General features: G+C 43.1%; 1 protein-coding gene across 1 annotated transcript in view; it reads left to right on the top strand.

Annotated features, from left to right (window-relative positions):
- The window catches only part of LOC126278893 (calbindin-32), a 1,341,317-nt gene that overhangs the window by 1,225,150 nt on the left and 93,297 nt on the right, over positions 1 to 22,870 (top strand). The window contains exon 6 of the mRNA XM_049979167.1: positions 22,126 to 22,182. Within this exon, the coding sequence (XP_049835124.1) occupies positions 22,126 to 22,182 (57 nt within the window). The remainder of the gene's footprint in view (positions 1 to 22,125; positions 22,183 to 22,870) is intronic.

A 22,870-nucleotide genomic window follows, 5' to 3' on the forward strand; every position in this document is an offset into this window, starting at 1 on the left:
AGGTCCAGACATGGAGTACCTGGACGTAGGTGGCAGCACAATGCACCTAATAAGAAAAACGTATGTTTCTGGGGATGTCCGGATACTTTTGATCTGATACTGCATGTATTGTCCAATGATATAATGTTGTAGGTACATTGAGCGGCATATTTGGATACTGTCTGCGAAATTTATTGCGAACAGAGTCAGTATCGGAGAAGTAGTAAATTTGTTAGTCATGTATGATGTGACAGTTTTTCATGGATCTCAGTGTTTATGATGTTATATCGCCTGAACTACGTGACATGCAACGATACAATTTTGAGGGACATTAAGTGGAATATGTGAATACTGCCCGCAAAAGTTGTTGTGAATTCAGTAAGCAGTAAAGAAGTAATAAACTAGAACGTCGTGTCTGATGCGGAAGTTTTGATGAAGAAAGAGCGAAAATGTAGCAAGCAAAACGTTTTTCATTTCGTTATTTTGTGGAGGCTGTGAGCGAGGAAAAGTTTCGTAAACGTTTGAAGTGATGTGTAAAGTTTGTTGCAAATAACAGAATGAACGAAGTGTAGTATTCGCGAGCCGTGAGCTACAGTTCTTCTTCACCTGCACCTCTCTGATAGGTAAGTAGCTCTTACCCCCACAGCGAATCTTTCCAGACAGTAATTGATATGTGTACCAAGTTTGATTGAAATCAGTCCAGTGTTTTAGGAGGAGCTGTGTTACATGCGTAAAAACAGTACCAATTTTTGTAATATGTAGAGATTTGTTTATCAAATGTTGATATCATTAAAATCCGAAAATATACTATCGGAAACAACTAAATTACCATAAAGTTGTTCGAATGCAAAGGGGTATGAGTCGATCGTCTGCTGTTAAAATCCACGCGATGCATTTTTCATCGAACAGTGTCTGTAGAGATGGGTTCCTGACGCTTCTTGTTCAAATAGGCAGCAGTCTAACTTAAAACAAGGCAACCACCCAGTGTGTTACTGCCAAGGTGCCATGCCATCAATTCGTCAAAGACTTGGGGTAGTCTTGCGCAGCGCTATAAGCACCGCGGGAAACATCTTCTCTGTGCCACTAAAGTTCCACCCTAGAAACTGTGGCGTCGGAAACGGGGATGGCGACCATCACTTAATACAACCGGTTCTCACTTATATCGGTCTCTTCATCTCCAGCTTCATCAGACTCTTAAAACCGCTCAAAACAACAGCTTTCTGAAATAACTGTTATTTCGGTTTTTTATTCTTATGATTTTCACTAGTAAATGCAGGGATCGAATAAACATAGAAAATTTTCATTCCCCATACTTTTGCATTATGGGCTTCAAGATACACAGAATCCAAATATCAACAAAGTGAAAACTTAGTCTTTCCATACTCGGATTTTTTTGTGGGAAAGTGAGAATGGTATAATATTTCAAAAATTCACCAGAATTCTCCTGCTGGTTCTAAGACTCTGAAATTCTGCTCTGAGATCATGTGATCGAGAACCATACCATTTGGGCGTTACATACAGTAAGTGCTAAACAGTAAAAAACTGAGGTTAGAGAACTGTATTTTTCGTCTTAAGTTGTCTGTTTGCAGGGGCTACAAGAAGATAAAGGTATTTTATGTAGATACTGGCAGCAGATTAGGTACTTTCCAGTTATATCAAAAACTATGAACTACTGTTAAGTCGCACATGAGATCACAAACCTGGTGTGCCACTTCAAGTTTTTAATCTTTTAAAGCATTTGGAACCAGGGCTTAATTACGGCAGGAACGGTGTTCCAGGACCTCCTAGGACCTATTATTATTATTATTAGTAGTATTATAACGAATGTTCCCCTTTAGGAGAACGATTAAACTTGAACTCGTAATTTCATCTCCGGACGTTTCTGTTCTTTGCTTCCCAAAAACTGTTCAGCCTCTCAAAATGCTCGTTCTTCCGTTATTCTGTCCATTTTTTACCAGGCTGGTGCGATGTTCTTTCCTCTGACTTCACACTCGTGATGTTGTTCTGACACTCAGTGCGGTCTTGGAGATTTCTTTATGTTGTTCTGCTGCAGATCCCTCTGGACTTCTTTCAGCCGTTCTGTGCCGCATTTACTCTTTGTTATAATATTGAAAAGTTTCTGGAGTCTTCCATTCTGTAGATATGTGTACAAAATTTGGCTTGGCGTTTTCTGATTTCGTCTGTTACTATGTTGGTAATTCTGTCAGAGACGACAAAGGACTTGGAAGAGCAGTTGAACGGAATGGACAGTGTCTTGAAAGGAGGATATAAGATGAACAACAACTAAAGCAAAACAAGGATAATGGAATGTAGTCAAATTAAATCTGGTGATGCTGAGGGAATTAGATTAGGAAATGAGACACTTAAAGTAGTAAAGGAGTTTTGCTGTTTAGGAAGTAAAATAACTGATGATGGTCGAAGTAGAGAGGATATAAAATGTAGACTGGCAATGGCAAGGAAAGCGTTTCTGAAGAAGAGAAATTTGTTAACATCGAATATAGATTTATATATCAGGAAGTCGTTTCTGAAAGTATTTGTTTGGAGTGTAGCCATGTACGGAAGTGAAACATGGACGATAACTAGTTTGGACAAGAAGAGAATAGAAGCTTTCGAAATGTGGTGCTACAGAAGAATGCTGAAGATAAGGTGGATAGATCACGTAACTAATGAGGTATTGAATAGGATTGGGGAGAAGAGAAGTTTGTGGCACAACTTGACTAGAAGAAGGGATCGGTTGGTAGGACATGTTTTGAGGCATCAAGGCATCACAAAATTAGCATTGGAGGGCAGCGTGGAGGGTAAAAATCGTAGAGGGAGACGAAGAGATGAATACACTAAACAGATTCAGAAGGATGTAGGTTGCAGTAGGTACTGTGATATGAAGAAGCTTGCACATGATAGACTAGCATAGAGAGCTGCCTCAAACCAGTCTCAGGACTTAAGACAACAACAACAACTATGTTGGTTTTTATATAGAGCTCGTTTGGTGCTATCTTCATCCAGATGCCATTTTTGTTGATTGCCCCGTAAATATTCCGGAGAATTTTTCTTTCTTGCTTTTCTATTTCCCTAATTTTTGAATGACCCTCAGTCACCATTGTTTCAGTTGCGTAGATTACTTCTGGAAGAATCACTGTACTATAGTGCCTTAATTTTGCGTCCGTCGAAATGCGCTTTTTGTTGTAATGCGCCCATGGTAGCCTGTAGGACTTCCGTAACTTGGTGATTCATTGTTCATTGGCGATTCGGTTTAATCATCAGGACTGTATAGTTCGTCCGACGTATTTACTATGGCAGACTTGTGCAACTTTACCATGTTTATTGATTAATGGGGCTTTATTTTCTAGCTGTCTTTCCATATATTTGGTTTTTTCATAAGATATCTGTAGTTCGGATTTAGTGAAATTTCATGTAGTTTTTCCGTTGCGTGAATCGCTTCTGTTACGTTATTGGCGATAACAGAAATATCGTCAGCGAAAGTAAGGCACTTGACTTTAATTCGGTTCTCTTTTTTGACACCAATTTGGATCTACTACCAGATGTTTGTGTCGCTCTGGTACAATATTTCGGCCACGTAACTCGTTCCTTTCTTCAGGTGCTTCCTAAGACTGCCGTATTGGAGGATCTTGACCAGTATTTATGCCCAGAGGGAGCTGGGCGCTCCGTTTGCCATTCGCGCCCACCTGGCGCTGCTTGTAAGGTGTTGTCTCTTCCCCGGTGTTCCCTCGGACGTCCGCGCCCGACTTAGTCGCCATCTGTGGTAGCTCTCTGAGGCCTGTCCTGTGTCAGGCGTTCCGTTCGCGGTCCACGCTCGCCTACGCTACGCTACACAAATGCACGGAGATTCGTACTCCGGTGTGTTGTAGGGTGAGCGGATCACGTCTTCCTATTTATGCCTGGGTGAGTTTCTAGTAGTCCTCTCTTCGGAATCTTCGGCACGGTTGAGTTTTTTTCTTTTTTTTGCTGCATCTGGCTCGTGTTGCGGCGTGTCTTCACTCCAGCATCAGGTCTGGCCACCTTGAGGTCTGGCGCCAGTGCACTTGGTGTCCCAAGTTGCGAATAAGATCGTTCTCTGACATCCGGGCGGCCGCGTAAAAACGATGCGCCACCTGCCGGAATCGGTGCTTGAGCAGCGGAACTCCTGCTACTCTGTGGAGTTCTCCGGTGCTGAAGTCCCGTGGCAGGTGAAGCGCTAACCCAAGCGCCTTGTTCTGGACCGCCTGCAACCTGGCACCCGCGCCCGCCTGGTGCTGCTCATGAGGTTTTGGCCCTTCCCTGGTGCTCCCACGGACGTCCGCGCCAGGCTCGTCCACCATCTGTGGTCGTGGCAGCTGTCTGGGGCCGGGCCCGCCTTTGGCCTCCAGTTAGCAGTGTCAGGTAGCACCTGAAGAAGGCGACGAGTTACGTGGCCCAAATATTGTGCCAGAGCGACACAAACATCCGGCAGTAGACCCGGTTATTCCACATGTCAGGATTCTATCCTGTTTAAAAGTGCTTTGGAAAGGATTTTGTAAAGGACTGGGAGCAGGGAAATTCCTCTGCAATTGTTGATGTCTGTATTGTCGCCCTTTTTGTGTAGTGGGTGAATTATAGCTCATTTCCAGTCCTCTTGTATTTGCTCCGTCATCCATATGTCTGATATGTCATCAATATGTCTGATGATGTTATTTCAGCATAAGTACAGGATCGTGTAGTTTCCAGAACTCAGTTGAAAAATAACAAAGCACACGGGGGAAGATGGATCATTTTTGTTTGACTATGTCCATAATTTCTTCGTGATCCGGGGCATGTGAGTCTGGGTGTGTGAATACTGGAGAAGAGAAGTTTTCTTGGGTTGGTTCGCAGTTGAGGAGGGAAGTGAAATATTGGACTAAGACTTTTTACAGTAACTTTTCGTGTTAGTTTCCAAAGAGCCATCTGGTTTTTTTTTTAAGAAGAAGCTAGGCTCTTGGTATACCTGTAAGTTTTCTTCTTCGTCTACTTCTTCTTTTTATTATTATTATTATTATTATTATTATTATTATTATTTTGAACTCACAGGAAAAATTGGGTACCCGAGAATTGACATAGTACCAAGTGTATTAAATTGAAAAGCAACAACAATTTGTGTGATCTGAGGTTTTCCCGGCGTACAGAAAATCTTGAAAATTTCTCGGGTATTCAGCCAGGTAGCGTTGTCCAAAAGGAGTGATATTTCGGCAAGCCAACTTCTTGCCATCTTCAGGCGTCCTTGGTGTCTGATTGATCTCTGATGGATGGGGTGGAGATTATATAAAGTCGGCATTCATCAGAGATCAATCAGACACCAAGAACGCCTGAAGATGGCAAGAAGTTGCCTTGCCGAAATATCGCGCCTTTTAGACGACGCTACCTGGCTGAATACCCGAGAAATTTTCAAGATAACAACAATTTGTCGCTGCACCGGCAGCAGTCAACGTTACAATGGGCGACCAACGGGACGCAATAGGCAGGTGCGTGGACAGCGATACTGTGAGTGTGGCGGACAAATTGCACTGACGGATTCCTGACTGGAAACGGAGGAAAAATGGTCCTATGAACATGTGTCCACAAATGGAAGGCGTGCGTGCAACGGCAACAAATCGTCCCGGAATACAGTACGGAGCTGCATCGCATCCACGCCATAACAGACGTTCAAAGTGGCCTGTTTGGGATGCAATGCACGCGTCACATCATTGATTTCTGCGTTGTTTCTCACGATACGGCCTCTCTACGAATAGCTACAGAGGCGTAGAGAATATACTGTGAACGGTCTGCACGCGAGAAACTGGTTTAGCATAAAAAAAACACCGTTTTTAGATGCACCCAGAGTTAAAAATCCAGGAGGCTTAAGTATGGTGGTCTAGCAAGCCATGCCACAGAGCTCCCGCGTCATATTCAACGTCCGGGGAAGATGCTGTTCAGGTGTCGATGAACTGTAAAGCGGAAGTGGAGTGGCGCTGTGTCCCGCAGAAAGCACATAACCCGTCGTATTCCCAAAGGACCTGTTATCACACAAACGACCGAAAAGGATTTGAAATGCTGTGTGATGTGGTTGGTGTCTGTGAAGGCGTCCTGCCTATGGCCGTTTCCATCTGCTTGGCCGTACACAAATACCATCTCAGCTTCGAATACGGGACAATTCTGCTGCTTACAGTACGCTGCATCAATCACACATCCTGCAACACACAAGGAACACACGGCACATAGTCAGAGAAACTTTCATTCGTCAGCGACATCCACCGTGGCAGCGATGCTCTTCCGGTCACAATTTCATAGGCCTTTTTTCCTCCAAATGCAGTCAGAAATCGGTCCCTGCATTTTGTCGGGTTTATTAATGTTCACCCTGCGTATGAATCACGCTCTCGAATATGTATAGTTGTCAATAAATTTATTTCGATATATTGTATTTTTTATTGTGAAATATCATAAATTGTCAGAGTAGTAGCTGTATAATGTAGTGGCCAGAGACTGTAATGAACGAGTCACATCATTACGACCATCCAGAAGTCGTATTATTCGCAACAATTTTAAGGGGAACCGGAAAGTCCTATCTTTCCAATGTTAAAATAGTTCTTATAAATTACATCTTTTCTCAGAAAGCATTTGAGCTAGGAAGTTGAGATTTTTACAAGTTATTTGGCTCAAATGGCTCTCAGCGCAATGGGACTAAACTTCTAAGGTCATCAGTCCCCTAGAACTTAGAACTACTTAAACCTAACTAACCTAAGGACAGCACCCACATCCATGCCCGAGGCAGGATTCGAACCTGTGACCGTAGCGGTCGCGCTGCTCAACTGTAGCGCCTAGAACCGCTCGGCCACACCGGCCGGCACAAGTTATTTACTGAAGTATTTGCTACAACTTAACACAGGGACTTTTAAAAACCTGAATTCAGTTGTTAGAGACAAACTTTTCTATTTTAATGAAAAATCACTATTTTTGAGCCATTTTTGTTTAGACTTCAACAATATACAGGTTTTTGGGGAAAGTCTGTGTTACGTTACGCAAAGTGGACTGTGTAACATTTACTGAAAATTTGAAGCAAATTCGTTTAGTAGATCATGAGAAAATATGTAATTTGTTTGAAAAAAAATATGCTAGCAACACCTGCCGCTTCCATTCCTCCACTTGTGCCACTATAGTTGGCTGTGCAATTACTTTCATGTGTATCTTTACTTTTTTGTGGACATCTATAATATTTAGATATGACTACTACATCTAAAACTTTCCCTGTATACATATTGGTGGCAGATACAAATTCATGACGAGATGTGTGTCCCCGTTTATGCCAGGTATCATCGAATGCTGCAGTCTCACTGTTTTCTGGCACTGTCTCTTCCACAGTTTTCTTCGTAGATTCTCTACAGATATCTTCTATTTCAGACCCTAGAAATCTAGTATAGCTCGTAAACTTGTTTGGGAGATTTGGAAGATACATCATGCCATAGATAACTACACCTGCTGTAGCACCTTTACCAATTGTACGCAAGGTATAAACAAATGTGTTGTTGCGTTCATTGATTTTGCTATCATTTCCTTCATTTGGTGTCACTGTTCCAAAAGGTGGTCGTGTATGAATACTTACCACACGGTCGCGAGCTGTAGCCACGTGGTTTAAGGCGCCTTGCCACGGTTCGAGCGGTTCCGCCCGTCGGAGGTTCGAGTCCTCCCTCGGGCATGGGTGTGTGTGTTGTCCTTAGCGTAAGTTAGTTTAAGTTAGATTAAGTAGTGTGTAAGCCAAAGGACCGATGTCCTCAACAGTTTGGTCCCATAGGAACTTAACACTTATCACACTTCAGTTCCATTTCACTGGCAAGCCCTATGTGATTTTTATAGAGTTCCTGACCGATTTCACTACTCTGAATACATCTTACCCAGTTTGCAAAAATTCTGTTGAGAACTGTCATATCAAATATTTCATACATATCCGATTCGCCCGTAAAACATTCATACTTTTCACTAAGTGAACCAAGTTTCCTTTCTGAAATATTATTTTTCTCACTTTCATTTCAATGAATAGGTGTACCAGGAAGGTTAGGTTCATACACTTGGTTATTAAGTTTATTGTTTATAGTAATAACACCTACCTTTGGCTTCCCAACATTTCTCCTTTTCTTTAAAGCCTTCAGAGGATTTCTAGTGACTTTACGTTTACCCATGATTATCCTTCAATAAAACAGGGACTTCAATGAACAGAATTCACTACTAATATTTTCAGGATTACAAAAGTTTTAATAAGGATGAAACACACTATAATCGAGCGAGAGGTATACATCGAACTATCTCAGGTTAACTACAAGACTTATTTTATAATACTTATTCCCTCTCGCACCACATGATGAGCATGTAGATTCACGTATACAACATTTGACAGCAATTTAACATCGAAACAGTGAGTCACTCCCATGCAGGACATATTTCAAAAACATTTGTAGTCTTCTGAACTGAATAAATTATATATCAATTGAAAGGATAAAGTCTTTAGATTTTAAAATGTAAAAAAGAAAAAATTGAACATTTCATAAGTTTGAACCTTTCCGGAACCACTTAAGACGTTTGAAATTAGCTATTTTCGATTTTTCCTTCCGCATTTCTCCACCTTTTCCCTATTTGACGTCAGACTGTGAACACGTAAGTGGCATTATTCTATACTGGAAGGAAACAGATTATACTGTAATCTTGGTTCAAACTGAATTTTTCAGTTTCAGCATATGGCTGAAGCAGAACCAGCAACTTTCATTTAACAAATCGTGAAGCGTTTATTAACAAATTTGTCATTGTCCCACAACATATGTTTGGCGGCTAGTTTTGAACCAACGGACTCATTCTAAAGCGTGACCTCCTGAGGCAACAGAATATAGTACATTGTTGTCAGTGAACAGTGACTACAAATGTGGAATTTCAATACAAACAATTAACATGTAATAAAATAATTATCTGAATTCAGACATACCTGCACTGAAAGGCCCTTACGTTAGTAACAAACATCAAAATGACAAGCTGATCGTAGACGACAGTCCCAATGAACAGGGGCCTACTTAGCAAGTCAGAATCGAAATGGAGGCTAACTCTGCCAACAGTACCAGGAAACTTTCGATGGCACCAGTGTCATACTTCATGTTTAAGGTGCACACCCGAAACAAGATGGGGTGTCGCGTTTTAAATATGGATGAGTCGAATAACCTTTATTGATATTTTCATCACTGTAGTAAATGACAATGACAAATGTACAAGTATTACAAAAAATGGGTCAAATGGCTCCGAGCACTATGGGACTTAACATCTTAGGTTATCAGCCCCCTAGAACTTAGAACTACTTAAACCTAACTAACCTATGGACATCACACACAGCCATGCCCGAGGCAGGATTCGAATCTGTCCGCGGTTCCGGACTGCAGCGCCTAGAACCGCACGGCCAATGCGGCCAGCACAAGTATTACACAAATACAAATAACAGTGTCGTGTGTGTACACATTTACGTATTTGAACATAAGACAAGCGTTTCATGTTCAGCTGCTTGTCCATGGCCAACGGGTCACAATGAGCATAATACAAAAAGTAAATAAAATCAGGTTTGTAGGTCCATTACAAATTTTGTTTCAAATGTACTGATGGTTGTATTCTAAAAGTTTACATACATACAAAGTTTACATACTAAAGTATTTAAAAACGATACACATTGTTTGTTTAGCCTACAAAATTTTGTAAAAAAGCGGTTACTATAAAGCAGCGTCACACCGCACAGGACCATTACAACATCTCGCCTTTAGTGATCACATTCAAATCACCTTGTCCTGTAATCATAGTACGTGTCCGTTAGTGCGAATCCTGTTGTGGTAGATTGCAGAAGGCGGATACTGAAATACGGGTGCTCAAGCTTTTTACATAATTTTGAACAATGAGGCGTTACTGGTCATATGTGCTGCACATGCATTACATGCTACCGTATGAATTTACGAGTATGTAGGCTGCCTATGCACCAGTAAAATCATGTGCCAGCATGTACTACTGCCAGTTAGTTGAACTGTAACTAGTTCAGCTAATATCTGGATACACAAGTATAATAAAAATCCATTGCAATTGCAACTGATTACTGTGTTCCTATCATTACTTACGGTACGTTATGTAAATGAAAATCTTAACGCTCACTACAGCATTTAGATCGGTTAGTAAAATGTCCTTCCGGCAAGTCTTTGAAACTGTAGGGATCGTTTTATAATATGGTGGTCTTTCCTACCTTTTATTTGGCATAGCAAATGGCAGCCATCTTTACTTCCGAGACTAGCACCAATCTAATCCTAGCAGCTGTGACGACCTCAACCCACAGGAAAAATAATTATCGAAGTCTGAACTGTGAAGTCATCCAAAATTCTAGTTGGAAAACCACACTCTTTGTCATACTTCTCAATTGGTCACGATTCCACTTTGTTTATGAACTGAAAACTCTAATATTCACGAGAAACTGCTCTGAAATTAACCTGAACCGACAAAATTGTGTATATTTTCTCTGAAACTTCAAAGACATCTAAGACAATATCTGAAAGGAATTAGAAAAAGTGACCAAATTTCGTGAATCACACACAATACTATTAATAATTGCATGAACACTGGGGGGGGGGGGGGGTTCACTATACATCTACCCACTTTTGAGTATAACCCGTGTCTCTTAATACTACGACTCGTAGAAATTCAGTATCAGAAACTTTTGTTACAGGGTAAACAGTCTCTACGTGATTTGACAGCTGACATTTATAATTCACGCTCACGTCAGGAAATGCACCAATACGGGAATAGCAGCTTTTACGTTATTTGTCAGAACGCAAGCAATTATGGCGGTCGCCATAATTTTCGCGCGACGCCGTATTTCGTGACCAAATACTCTTATTAGTCACTGTCATATATCTAGTCTCATAACAATACATAAAACTACATAAAATAACTACAATAATTTTGACATTCAAGGAGAATTAGTTCTAATGAGAAGAAGAAGTTTATATTTACTGGTGTTTGAACAATGACAACCAGGCAACTTTTAATTCACTGATTGTAATTTTATTTTCGTTAGCAGAAAGCAAACATAAACTAAACAAAGAATTTATTTGAATAGAGTCTGCAATTCTTATACTTTTAATAGAGAAAGAAAGTTTCTAGGTCAGGGGATAGCGTTCGGCGAAATCTCTTAACTTTTTGTTGCATACGAAGCGTTTGGTTGGGCAGCACGATGTCGGCGGGTTACGATGATGAGAGCAGGATACAGGCAGTTCAGCTGGTTAATCTTCTCCGGCGAAACGCAAATAAAGTTCCGGCACAGCTGTATCATTAACCCCGTGGTGATTAACAAACCACGAGACGCCAGTATATGACCGTTGTTGACATGTCCTCTCTTTCAAAGTACGTTACGTAGACATCGCTCGTTTTTTTACACTTTATGCACTGTCCGTGACGCTATCGCCCATAATTACATAGTTCGTCACATTCATATAGTCCTAGCCACAAATGCACAGTTCATAGAATTGTTCTTGTGTGCGAAGAACACCGTAAACAATGTCGACTCTGTTCTCGCATTTCAAACTTCACTGAAAGTCATTTATATTGCACAGTTAATTAAAGTCTTCACTTTCACTGCTTGATAGAATGTGATAGACAACACTTCCACCACCCAAAACCAATACCAGCAAAGTTCATTCGCGTAAAAGCACTGTTTGTGTCGGCCACAACAAAGTATTGTTAGTGGCACTTTCACAGTCCGGTTTATTTGCTCTTAAAGTTCGCTGGCGACGGCATTACATACCGCAGTGGTAAAGAGAATTAACAATCTGATAGTTCGGTATCACTGCCCATACAATTTTGTATGCTTTTCATAAAACACAGTACTATTTTTCCGCGCACGCTTCACAGACACACCATCCACCATCCCCTCTACTACACAACAACCTATCGATATCACTATCGCTGTCCCCTGTCTATAGATGTTATATCGTTATCGTAAATTACATAAATATTTATAAATGTTATTGACTGCATTTTTTACAATTAATAATATTCCAAAAGAGAACTTTACAAACTTTACCACAGGTACAAAGCAAGGAACATATTTATCCATTGGCAAACGAAATAACCACAATTACATCTTTATATTTAAAAACCACAGTAGAATGTTACATAATCACAATCAGAAATGCCCATATGAACAAAAGAAAAAGAATAGAAATCTAAAGAAAATCACGAAAAAAAATTATATGCGTAATTAGCAATGCCTTCACACAGCGTAGGAGTTACGAGTTGAAATAGCCCGTAAATCTGGATGGAGTGTCCACGATGGCAGCAGATGCGTTGTCGTGAATAGCTGTGTCAAGTGGGACTCAGTGTCCCGGCCATCTTCGTCGGACCACACCAAAGACCACTGCCGGCAGCCACTAACGCCCCGTGTCACAACAGCGAACCCCCACCTCCGGCATCCTTCTGCCTACTTCTGTCACAAAGGACCGACTCTCTTCCACCTCTTTGCTATTCCCGTTAAGAAACGCCCTCAATGATCGTCTTTTTCCCTACTCTTTTACTTTAATATGCAGGCTATTTTTTTTTTTTCAAGGCCCGATCAGTCACGAATAGTAAACCACAGTGAAAACCAAAAATGTTTTATTTGCAAGTTTAGCTATTCCAGTACCTTCCAGCTACTTCATTACATGGTCGCCGCTGAAACATGCATTTGTCGAATGAAACATACGCATTTGTCGAAGGGTGGTACCAATTTTCCAATACCCTGGTCGTAGAAGAAAGCCGCCTCTGCTTCCCGCCAATACTCTGTGCTGGTCTGCAGGTGTTGTCTGTGCTAAAATTCTGTCCCCATGGCCAGTAGTTTATATGAGCGAAGAGATGAAAATCAGGTAGAGCCAAGTTCGGGCGGTGTGCTGGATTATCAAATACACACCATCGAGAACGCTACAGGAACACCTTTATTACAGCTGCAGCGTGTCGCTTAGCATAGTCATAAAGAAGGAAAACGCCCGATGAAAGCGTTCCTCTTCGCTTGCTATGACTTGTACTTCATAGACGATTTTCTCGAATCGCCTGATCCAGTCAACGAACAAGATCAGCTGCCTTCGTGCTACTTTGTTACATTAATATTCGGGCTACTTTATTTTTTCAAGGTCGATCGGTCACGAACTGGAAACCACAGTGAAATCAAAAATGTTTTATTGACAAATTTAGCTTTACCTTCCAGCTACTTTACTACATAGTTTCCACTAAGACATAAGAAATAGTGGTAGTGTGGTACCAAGGTTCCAATATCCTCGTCGTAGGAAGCAGCCGCCTGTGCTTTCCGCCATTTCGGTACACCGTTCGCAACTTCGCTGTCTGTGCCAAAATACTGTCCTCGTAGTGCCGGGCCAGGTGGCCAGGCAGTTCTAGGCGCTTTAGTCTGGAACCGCGCGACCGCTACGGTCGCAAGTTCGAATCCTGCCTCGGGCATTGATGTGCGTGATGTCCTTAGGTTAGTTATGTTTGAGTAGTTCTAAGTTCTAGGGGAAATCCGGCCGGGGTGGCCGAGCGGTTCAAGGCGCTACACTCTGGAACCGCACGATCGCTACGGTCGCAGGTTCGAATCCTGCCTCGGGCATGGATGTATGTGATGTCCTTACGTTAATTAGATTTAAGTCGTTCTAAGTTCTAGGGGATTGATAACCTCAGATGTTGCATAGTGCTCAGAGCCATTTGAACCATTTCTAGGGGACTGATGACCTCAGATGCAGCATAGTGCTCAGAGCCATTTGAACCATTTTTCCTCGTAGCCAGTGTTTCATATGAGTGAAGAGATGAAAATCAGGTGGAGCCAAGTCTAGACTGTATGGCGGGTCATCAAACACATACCATCAAAACGCTGCAGGAGTATCTTTGTTGCAGCCGCAGTGTGTAGTTCAGCACAGTCATAAAGAATGGCAATGACTGATGGTAGCGTTCCTCTTCGCTTGATATGAATTGTTCTTCGTAGACGATTTCCTAGACTCGCCTGTTCCACTCGCTAAACAGCATCGTCGGTCGAAACTCGCTTCCTTCCCTGACGGTCCGCACCACGAAAGTCTTTGCATTCTGCTTACAAATTCCTTCACCATTGCCGTATTTTGCTGTCACACATGACAGTTACGTCATGAGGGATGCGTGAAATCAGGTGAAACTCCTCGCCATGAAGAATGGCTCATGGCTCTGAGCACAATGGGATTCAACTTCTGAGGTCATCAATCCCCTAGAACTTAGAACTTACTTAAACCTAACTAACCTCATGACATCACACACATCCATGCCGGAGGCAAGATTCGAACCTGCGAGCGCAGCGGTCGCGCGGTTCCAGACTGTAGCGCCTAGAACCGCTCGGCCACTCCGGCCAGCCCTCGCCATGAAGAAATCGAATGAAAGCAGGTTCTTCACACCTGGCGAGAAACTCCACTGTTCTGGGCATCTTCGCGTGCTCACTGTGCGGTCAGAACTGAGACCTCGACGTGAAGCGTTCGACGAATATACCAACGACACTGCACAACACATCTGCGCAAAGCTTCATCGGGTTCTCACTGTGTTTTTAATTTCGTGAACGATCGAAACTTGGAAAAAATAGCCCTTTTAATTTAGACCCTTGCATGGTTCAGAACAGTACAATAATGTAGTAGTTATTTTCTTTGTCTAGAATAAAACATTGCAATCTTGTTCGACCGGAAAAAAGGTCGAGTACAACAGAGCCGCAACACTAGTCGAACTGAGATTATCAGGTTAAACGCGGTGTTAACGTTTACCGTACCGTCTCTCGTGTTAGTGACTAATTCTTTGCTAGTGTCCTTATTAACGCGTTCAATTTAACAGCGGAGGGTGTTGTACCTTGAGGATAGTATACCTAGGAACACACTGGTGTTTCTTGGTCGGTACTTACGCCTATCGTCTGATTTTAGAATCGCATGAAGGAATGCGCACTATAAGCATTTTCCGCCATTTTCTTGTTTTTGTTACTCCTAGACAGGAGGTAGTGTTTTGCGCAGCATTTGTAAAAATTTCAATTTCTGTGCGTTTAAATATCTACAGTATATTAGATCTGTTTAGAATATATTATTAATTCTTCCGTTACAGAACATTTTGACGAGTAAAATTCTATGTATTTTTAAAACTAGTTGTATAACGTGTCGACGGTAAAGTTATACTTAAGACAGAAAGGAATTACAGTCTGCGAGTAGGCAATAATTGAAATCAATGGTGACAGTTGAAAATTTGTACCCGACTGGGATTCGAACCCAGCTCGTCTACTTACTACAAAAATGTTCTGATCATTGTGCCATTCTGTCACAGTAGCCAGCGCAGCTGTAGAGGCTTTCCTAGCACGAGTCCCATCAGACGCGAATTCTCAGCTTATCCACAAACTACTAATATTGTGCCCCTTACCCATGATGCTCACTACTCGTGGCATTTCACCGATTCCCGTAAGACAGGGCCGGCCAAACGCTGCACAGTGTGCAGACGTGCGGAAGTGCTGCACATGTGCGCACGTGTGCGACAGCGACATCTGTTATTAGACATGTGTCCTAAATGTACGGTGGCGGCTCCACGTCACTGTTTATGTGGTACAAGCAAGAGCGCAGCACACCTAGTCTCGTTTACCCCTCGTAACCGTAACCTTAACAGAGAAGTACTCAGAAATGGCAGGTACTGTGAAAAAGCAAAGGACGGGAGATCTATGTTCTCAGTCGTTTAAAAATGACTGGGAACTGCAACTCTTTTTTGTATCCGTTGGTGAAAACTCAGTGTTTGCTATGCCGCCGAATAATAGGCGGCCAGCGTAAGTTTTAGATTGAATGACACTACAATACATATCACAAAGACGAGTGTAGTGTACTCAAGAGTGAAGAACGACAAGCAAAATTAAATGTCCTTAAGAAAAAGGATGAGACACATCAACTCGATTATCATTTCTCACGACCGGTGATAAACGTGTTTGGATTTATTTCTTTCATAATTAAAAATTATTGTTTACTACATGTGCGTTAGTGCTCATTCTGCTCCATGTTACATTATTATCAGAAAAGTTGGTCATTAAACCGATTGCTCCAATGTATACTTACATTTAGGGATTTTTTTTTAATGTGTGAAGGGCTAAGCTCAGCTGAAGTCGATAAAACGTAACATTCATCTAATTGTCGGTTATTATGCAGATTTCAGACGGAGCTGATGAAAGATGTAGCAATAATGGTATTGAAATAACAGATGATCATCGAGAGGTCAGTGAGACAGAAATTATATGGGTGTAACTGAGAGCACCGAGAATTAGTTATAGGAAACCTTGCATTAGTTTAATGTTATTTCAAATCATGAATAAGGTTCGTTGGAAGTCGCTAAGTGCTCTCATTCTTAAATAGTGAGATCAAAAACATTACTCGTATTTACGTGCCGTCAGTCAAGCCTCCCTTAATAAAAACCCACGGTTGATAACTGTATTACATGTCTTACTGGGTTACACTGTTAACATAAAAGTAGACGTCTCAATGAGTAGACTGTGACAGTATTTTAAATGTTTAATACGCGAAATACCTTCCCGTGGTTGGCTTGCAAGCTGTGGAAAGAGCACTAGAATGCGCCGGTACAGAGTATCCCAGCAAGTGGATAGAGCGACATCTGTGGGTAGAAACATGCACTACATGAACGCAGACGGCTGCGGCGTGCACGCTGCGACCCGGAAGTTGCACATGTGCAGGAGCACCGCACGCGTGCAGAATTTCTGGCGGGCCCTGCTGTAAGAGATTGAGCGTAGTGTGCATCTGCGCTGAAGTGATCATTGGCCGTCTGGCCTTAATTATATATATGAGATGTCTGCTCTTTCTGCCACACATTCACGCATACACACACACACACACACACACACACACACATATATATATATATATATATATATATATATATATATATATATATATATATATATATATTCCTGGAAATGGAAAAAAGAACACATTGACACCGGTGTGTCAGACCCACCATACTTGCTCCGGACACTGCGAGAGGGCTGTACAAGCAATGATCACACGCACGGCACAGCGGACACACCAGGAACCACGGTGTTGGCCGTCGAATGGCGCTAGCTGCGCAGCATTTGTGCATCGCCGCCGTCAGTGTCAGCCAGTTTGCCGTGGCATACGGAGCTCCATCGCAGTCTTTAACACTGGTAGCATGCCGCGACAGCGTGGACGTGAACCGTATGTGCAGTTGACGGACTTTGAGCGAGGGCGTATAGTGGGCATGCGGGAGGCCGGGTGGACGTACCGCCGAATTGCTCAACACGTGGGGCGTGAGGTCTCCACAGTACATCGATGTTGTCGCCAGTGGTCGGCGGAAGGTGCACGTGCCCGTCGACCTGGGACCGGACCGCAGCGCCGCACGGATGCACGCCAAGACCGTAGGATCCTACGCAGAGCCGTAGGGGACCGCCCCGCCACTTCCCAGCAAATTAGGGACACTGTTGATCCTGGGGTATCGGCGAGGACCATTCGCAACCGTCTCCATGAAGCTGGGCTACGGTCCCGCACACCGTTAGGCCGTCTTCCACTCACGCCCCAACATGGTGCAGCCCGCCTCCAGTGGTGTCGCGACAGGCGTGAATGGAGGGACGAATGGAGACGTGTCGTCCTCAGCGATGAGAGTCGCTTCTGCCTTGGTGCCAATGATGGTCGTATGCGTGTTTGGCGCCGTGCAGGTGAGCGCCACAATCAGGACTGCATACGACCGAGGCACACAGGGCCAACACCCGGCATCATGGTGTGGGGAGCGATCTCGTACACTGGCCGTACACCTCTGGTGATCGTCGAGGGGACACTGAATAGTGCACGGTACATCCAAACCGTCATCGAACCCATTGATCTACCATTCCTAGACCGGCAAGGGAACTTGCTGTTCCAACAGGACAATGCACGTCCGCATGTATCCCGTGCCACCCAACGTGCTCTAGAAGGTGTAAGTCAACTACCCTGGCCAGCAAGATCTCCGGATCTGTCCCCCATTGAGCATGTTTGGGACTGGATGAAGTGTCGTCTCACGCGGTCTGCACGTCCAGCACGAACGCTGGTCCAACTGAGGCGCCAGGTGGAAATGACATGGCAAGCCGTTCCACAGGACTACATCCAGCATCTCTACGATCGTCTCCATGGGAGAATAGCAGCCTGAATTGCTGCGAAAGGTGGATATACACTGTACTAGTGCCGACATTGTGCATGCTCTGTTGCCTGTGTCTATGTGCCTGTGGTTCTGTCAGTGTGATCATGTGATATATCTGACCCCAGGAATGTGTCAATAAAGTTTCCCCTTCCTGGGACAATGAATTCACGGTGTTCTTATTTCAATTTCCAGGAGTGTATATTTCGCATCACCTCGGTTACCAGAACTCCTGAAGATAGAAGTTGACTGTGGATATTGTACCACAGACACAGTTCCTTTTACTGTTCAGAGATGTCACTAAACCCGCCGAAAGATATAAACAACCATGCACGAGAATCTGTATTAGACAGAGGGAGTCCGACAGCCGATCAGCTCCAGTCATTCCACCAGGAAGGATGTACACAGCTAGTGTTGTCTATAGTTTAACTATGCGGTTCGATCGCGTCCGCATTGTTACTCTGTGCCAGGAAGGGCGCTCAAGAAGGGAAGCGTCCAGGCGTAAGCGATGTTGTTCGGACATGGAGGAGATACAAAGACACGGGAACTGTCGATGACATGCCTCGCTCAGGCCGCGCAAGGGGTACTAATGCAATGGATGACCGCTATCTACGGATTATGGCTCGGAGGGACCCTGAAAGCAACGCCACCATGTTGAATAATGCTTTTCGTGCAGCCACAAGACGTCGTATTACGAGCCGAACTGTGCGCAATAGGCTGCATGATGAGCAACTTCACTCCCGACGTGCATGGCGAGGTCCATCTTTGCAAACCACAACACCAAGCAGGGCGGTACAGATGGGCCCAACAACATGCCGGATGGACCGCTCAGGATTGACATCACGTTCTTTTCGCCGATGAGTGTCGCATATGACTTCAACCAATCATCAGAGAGGTGTTTGGAGGTAATCCAGTCAGGCTGACCGCCTTAGACGCCCTGTCCAGCGAGTGCAACAAGGAGGAGGTTCCCTGCTGTTTTGGGGTGACATTATGTGTTGCCGACGTATGCCGCTGGTGGTCATGGAAGGCACCGTAACACCTGGACGATACGTGAATGCCATCCCCCGACCGATAGTGCAACTATATCAGCAGCATGTTGGCGAGGCATTCGTCTTCATGGATGACAATTCACGCCCCCATCGTGCACATCTTGTGAATCACTTCCTTCAGGACAACGACATCGCTCTCCTAGAGTGGCCAGCATGTTCTCCAGACATGAACCCTATCGGACATGCCAGGGATACATTGAAAAGAGCTGTGTATGGACGACGTGACCCACCAACCACTCTGATGGATCTACTCCGAATCGCCGTTGAGGAGAGGGACAATCTGGACCAACTGTACCTTGAAGAACTTGTGGATAGTATGCCACGACGAATACAGGGCGTGTTACTGGATATTAGATTTAAGGGTGTGTAAGCAATCTAGACCATCACCTCTGAAGGTCTCGCTTTGTGGTGGTACAAAATGCAATGTGTGATTTTCATGAGCAATAAAAAGGGCGGAAATTATGTCTATGTTGATCTCCGTTCCAGTTTTCTGTACAGGTTCCGGAATCCTTGGATGTGGGATTGACACACGCCGCTGGATGTTTTGGAAGGCGCCGTAATGGCTGTACGATACGTAAATGCCAGCCTCCGACCGATAGTGCAACCTAATCGGCAGCAAATTGGAGAGGCATTCGTCTTCATTCACAACAATTCGCGCCCCCCATCGTACACATCTTGTGAAAGAGTTCCTTCAGGATAACGACATCGCACGACTATAGTGGCCAGCATGTTCGCCAGACATCAACCCTACCGAACATGCCTGGGATAGATTGAAAATGGCTGTTTATGGACCACTATGAGGGATCTACGACGAATCGCCGTTGAGGAGTGGGACACTCTGGACGAACAGTGCCTTGATGAACTTGTGGATAGTATGCCACGACGAATACAGGCATGCATCGATGCAAGAGGACGTGCTACTGAGTATTAGATATACCGGTGTGTACAGAAATCTGAACCACCACCTCTGAAGGTCTCGCTGAATGGTGGTACAACATGCAATTTGTGGTTTCCATGAGCATAAAAAGGGCGGAAATGTTTATGTTTATCTCTATTCCCTTTTTCTGTACATCTTTCGGATCTCTCTGAACCGAAGAGATGCAAAACTTATTTAATGTGTGTGTTCGTATGGTATGTAGATAAATAAGAATGTTTGATATGGAACATTTGTTTCGCTTTGTGATGGACGGCGCTGTAATATTCCAATACTTATAATATGCCTCACCAATTTAGATGAACAGTTGGTAACAAAAGTAGTTACGTTTTGACTTTATTTCTGTTGCTCCAAAGTGGCACATTTACCTTTATGGGAACGCATGCTGTTACTGCGTGAGCAACTGTAATAACCTCATTAATGAAATAAACGCTTAAAATGATGTCCTCCAATTTCAATGCATTTCGAAATATGCATGACTAAATTCCTCTCAACATCGAGTAGATCGCCTTCAGTAATTGTCGCACATATACTGACAAAGGGCTGACGAATGTTTTCAGGCGTTGTCGGTGGATCACAATAACAAATATCTTTCAATTTTCCCCAAAGAAAGAAGTCCGGAGATGTAAGGTCCGGTGAACGTGCAGGTAATAGTATGGTACTTCTGCGACCAATCCACCTGTCATTAAATTTTCTATTTAATACCGCTACCACTCCACGCGTGCTATGTGCCGGACATCTTGTGTAAGAATCTGTTAAACATTTATTAAGAAATAGGCATACATTGCACCATCCAGTTCGTGATGCATAGAAATGTGGGCTTGGAAGGACACAGAGCTGTTGCCCAGCAGTCACGGGCAGACGTCTTTTCTATCTGGCCGATATCCTGGTGTAGTCCACGAATCTCTTGATGTTGTAGAATTGCTTGTGTTCGCTCCCCGTGAAGATTCTGGTCTTTTCTGTTATAATTATTGTTTGTTATATTGTATTTGTGTCGATCCGCTGTTGGGATCGAGTCGGTTGTTCTTTTGGAGATTGTAGTATTGTTTTGTTTTTGTGAGTGCAATAAATTGTTCGCACTTGTGTTTTCCGAATTTCTGTTCTGCTAGCGCAGATCCTTCACATACGGTGGAAAAAATCACCTTGTATACAAGTATCAGTCGGGTACCATCTTGTACTTCGAAACGGATGTTCTTTTACCATGGTACATGGAATATTTGTAAATTAACTGAGTTTCTTTGACGTCTTAAAAATTTTATCTGTGTTAAAAGTGTAAATTCATATCGATTTCCAATAGCCTCAACTTTGAAGTATATCACATAACTACTTATTGACAAAATTATACTTCTGTTTAATTTGACTTCACTTACTGCTTATTGGAGTGTAGCATAGTAATAATGTAACAGATATATGACTAAAAACAATACTGACAAGATTTCCTCGACTGCAACGCTTTTAGATTTGAATACAATATTTGTGCCTAGTACATGACCACATGATCATGTACCTTGGAGCATGTCTTTACATTTGGGAAAACCTTAATTATATGCACTAATCTTTCCAATTACAGAAAAAGACTGCAGCGCATAAAAAATGAATGCCTCTATTTAAAAATTGTATTAGAAAATATTTTGAAGTTATATTACAAAGCTTTGGCTACATAACAATGTCTGTGTCTGAAGGTGCAGCTTTCTGCTCTATCTAGTGGTCGTCTGGCCAAAAAGATACCTATTCTCTCATTCCTGACTCTGTGTGTGTGTGTGTGTGTGTGTGTGTGTGTGTGTGTGTGTGTGTGTGTGTGTGTGTCTGTGTCTGTGTGTGTGTGATTTAAGTGCGTGCAAGTGTGGAGAGAGAAGCCTATAATACTTCTACAAAGAAACGAGCGAGTCTCTGAACCGACAAGTGACAAATCTTTTCCTGTAGGCCTACTGCCAGGTTGCCAGTTACCAATAGTAACGCGAGCTGGCATTTGTACTGTTTCAGATCTGGCGGGAGTACGACACAGATGGCAGCGGATACATCGAGGCCGACGAGCTGAAGGTGAGTACCAAGCCGCGTGGCAGGTTCTGAACATTTGGAAGTGATACGGGAGGGGCGGCGAGCTCACGGCGGCACTGCACGCGGTAGAGTATCTACACTCACGAGGAGGACACAATTGCCATAATCCGATTTCCCAGAAACTTAACAGTAATTTTCGAAATAACTTGCAAGCGATATATATATATATATAGTGAGCGACTGCCTTGGTGGCAGATATGGATTAGTTATTGATTTTGTTTTGACAGTGCACTATATTCCGATTAAAATTATCTTGTTATTGACGTCTCAGCAAGTCCAGTGGTTTGATAAATATAAACTGACGATACAGCAGACTACTATTTCCGTCTGTTGCCATGTTAAATAATATATGCAAGAAGTCACTACTTCAGGAACTGGATTATCTGTAAATACTGTTTGCGATTAATATGGTTTTTGTCGTGACATGCGTTACGTGACTGTGTCGTACTGTGCATATTTCAGTGCCCTTATTTGCTACAGCAAAGTAGAAGTGCTCTAAGTTTCTTACGCAACACACGAAACTGTCGATGATTAAGATTTGTATAACAAGTAAGATAAATTAAATTAGTGTTACCTCTGGTCTTTGGGGTCAACTGGGTAAACAAAACCGATATCTGGCGCCATGACAGCCGAGCGTTCGATGTATATCACTTCCAAGTGATACTGAAAT

The sequence above is a fragment of the Schistocerca gregaria genome, chromosome 6, assembly GCF_023897955.1.
Source record: "Schistocerca gregaria isolate iqSchGreg1 chromosome 6, iqSchGreg1.2, whole genome shotgun sequence".
NCBI lineage: Eukaryota > Metazoa > Arthropoda > Insecta > Orthoptera > Acrididae > Schistocerca > Schistocerca gregaria.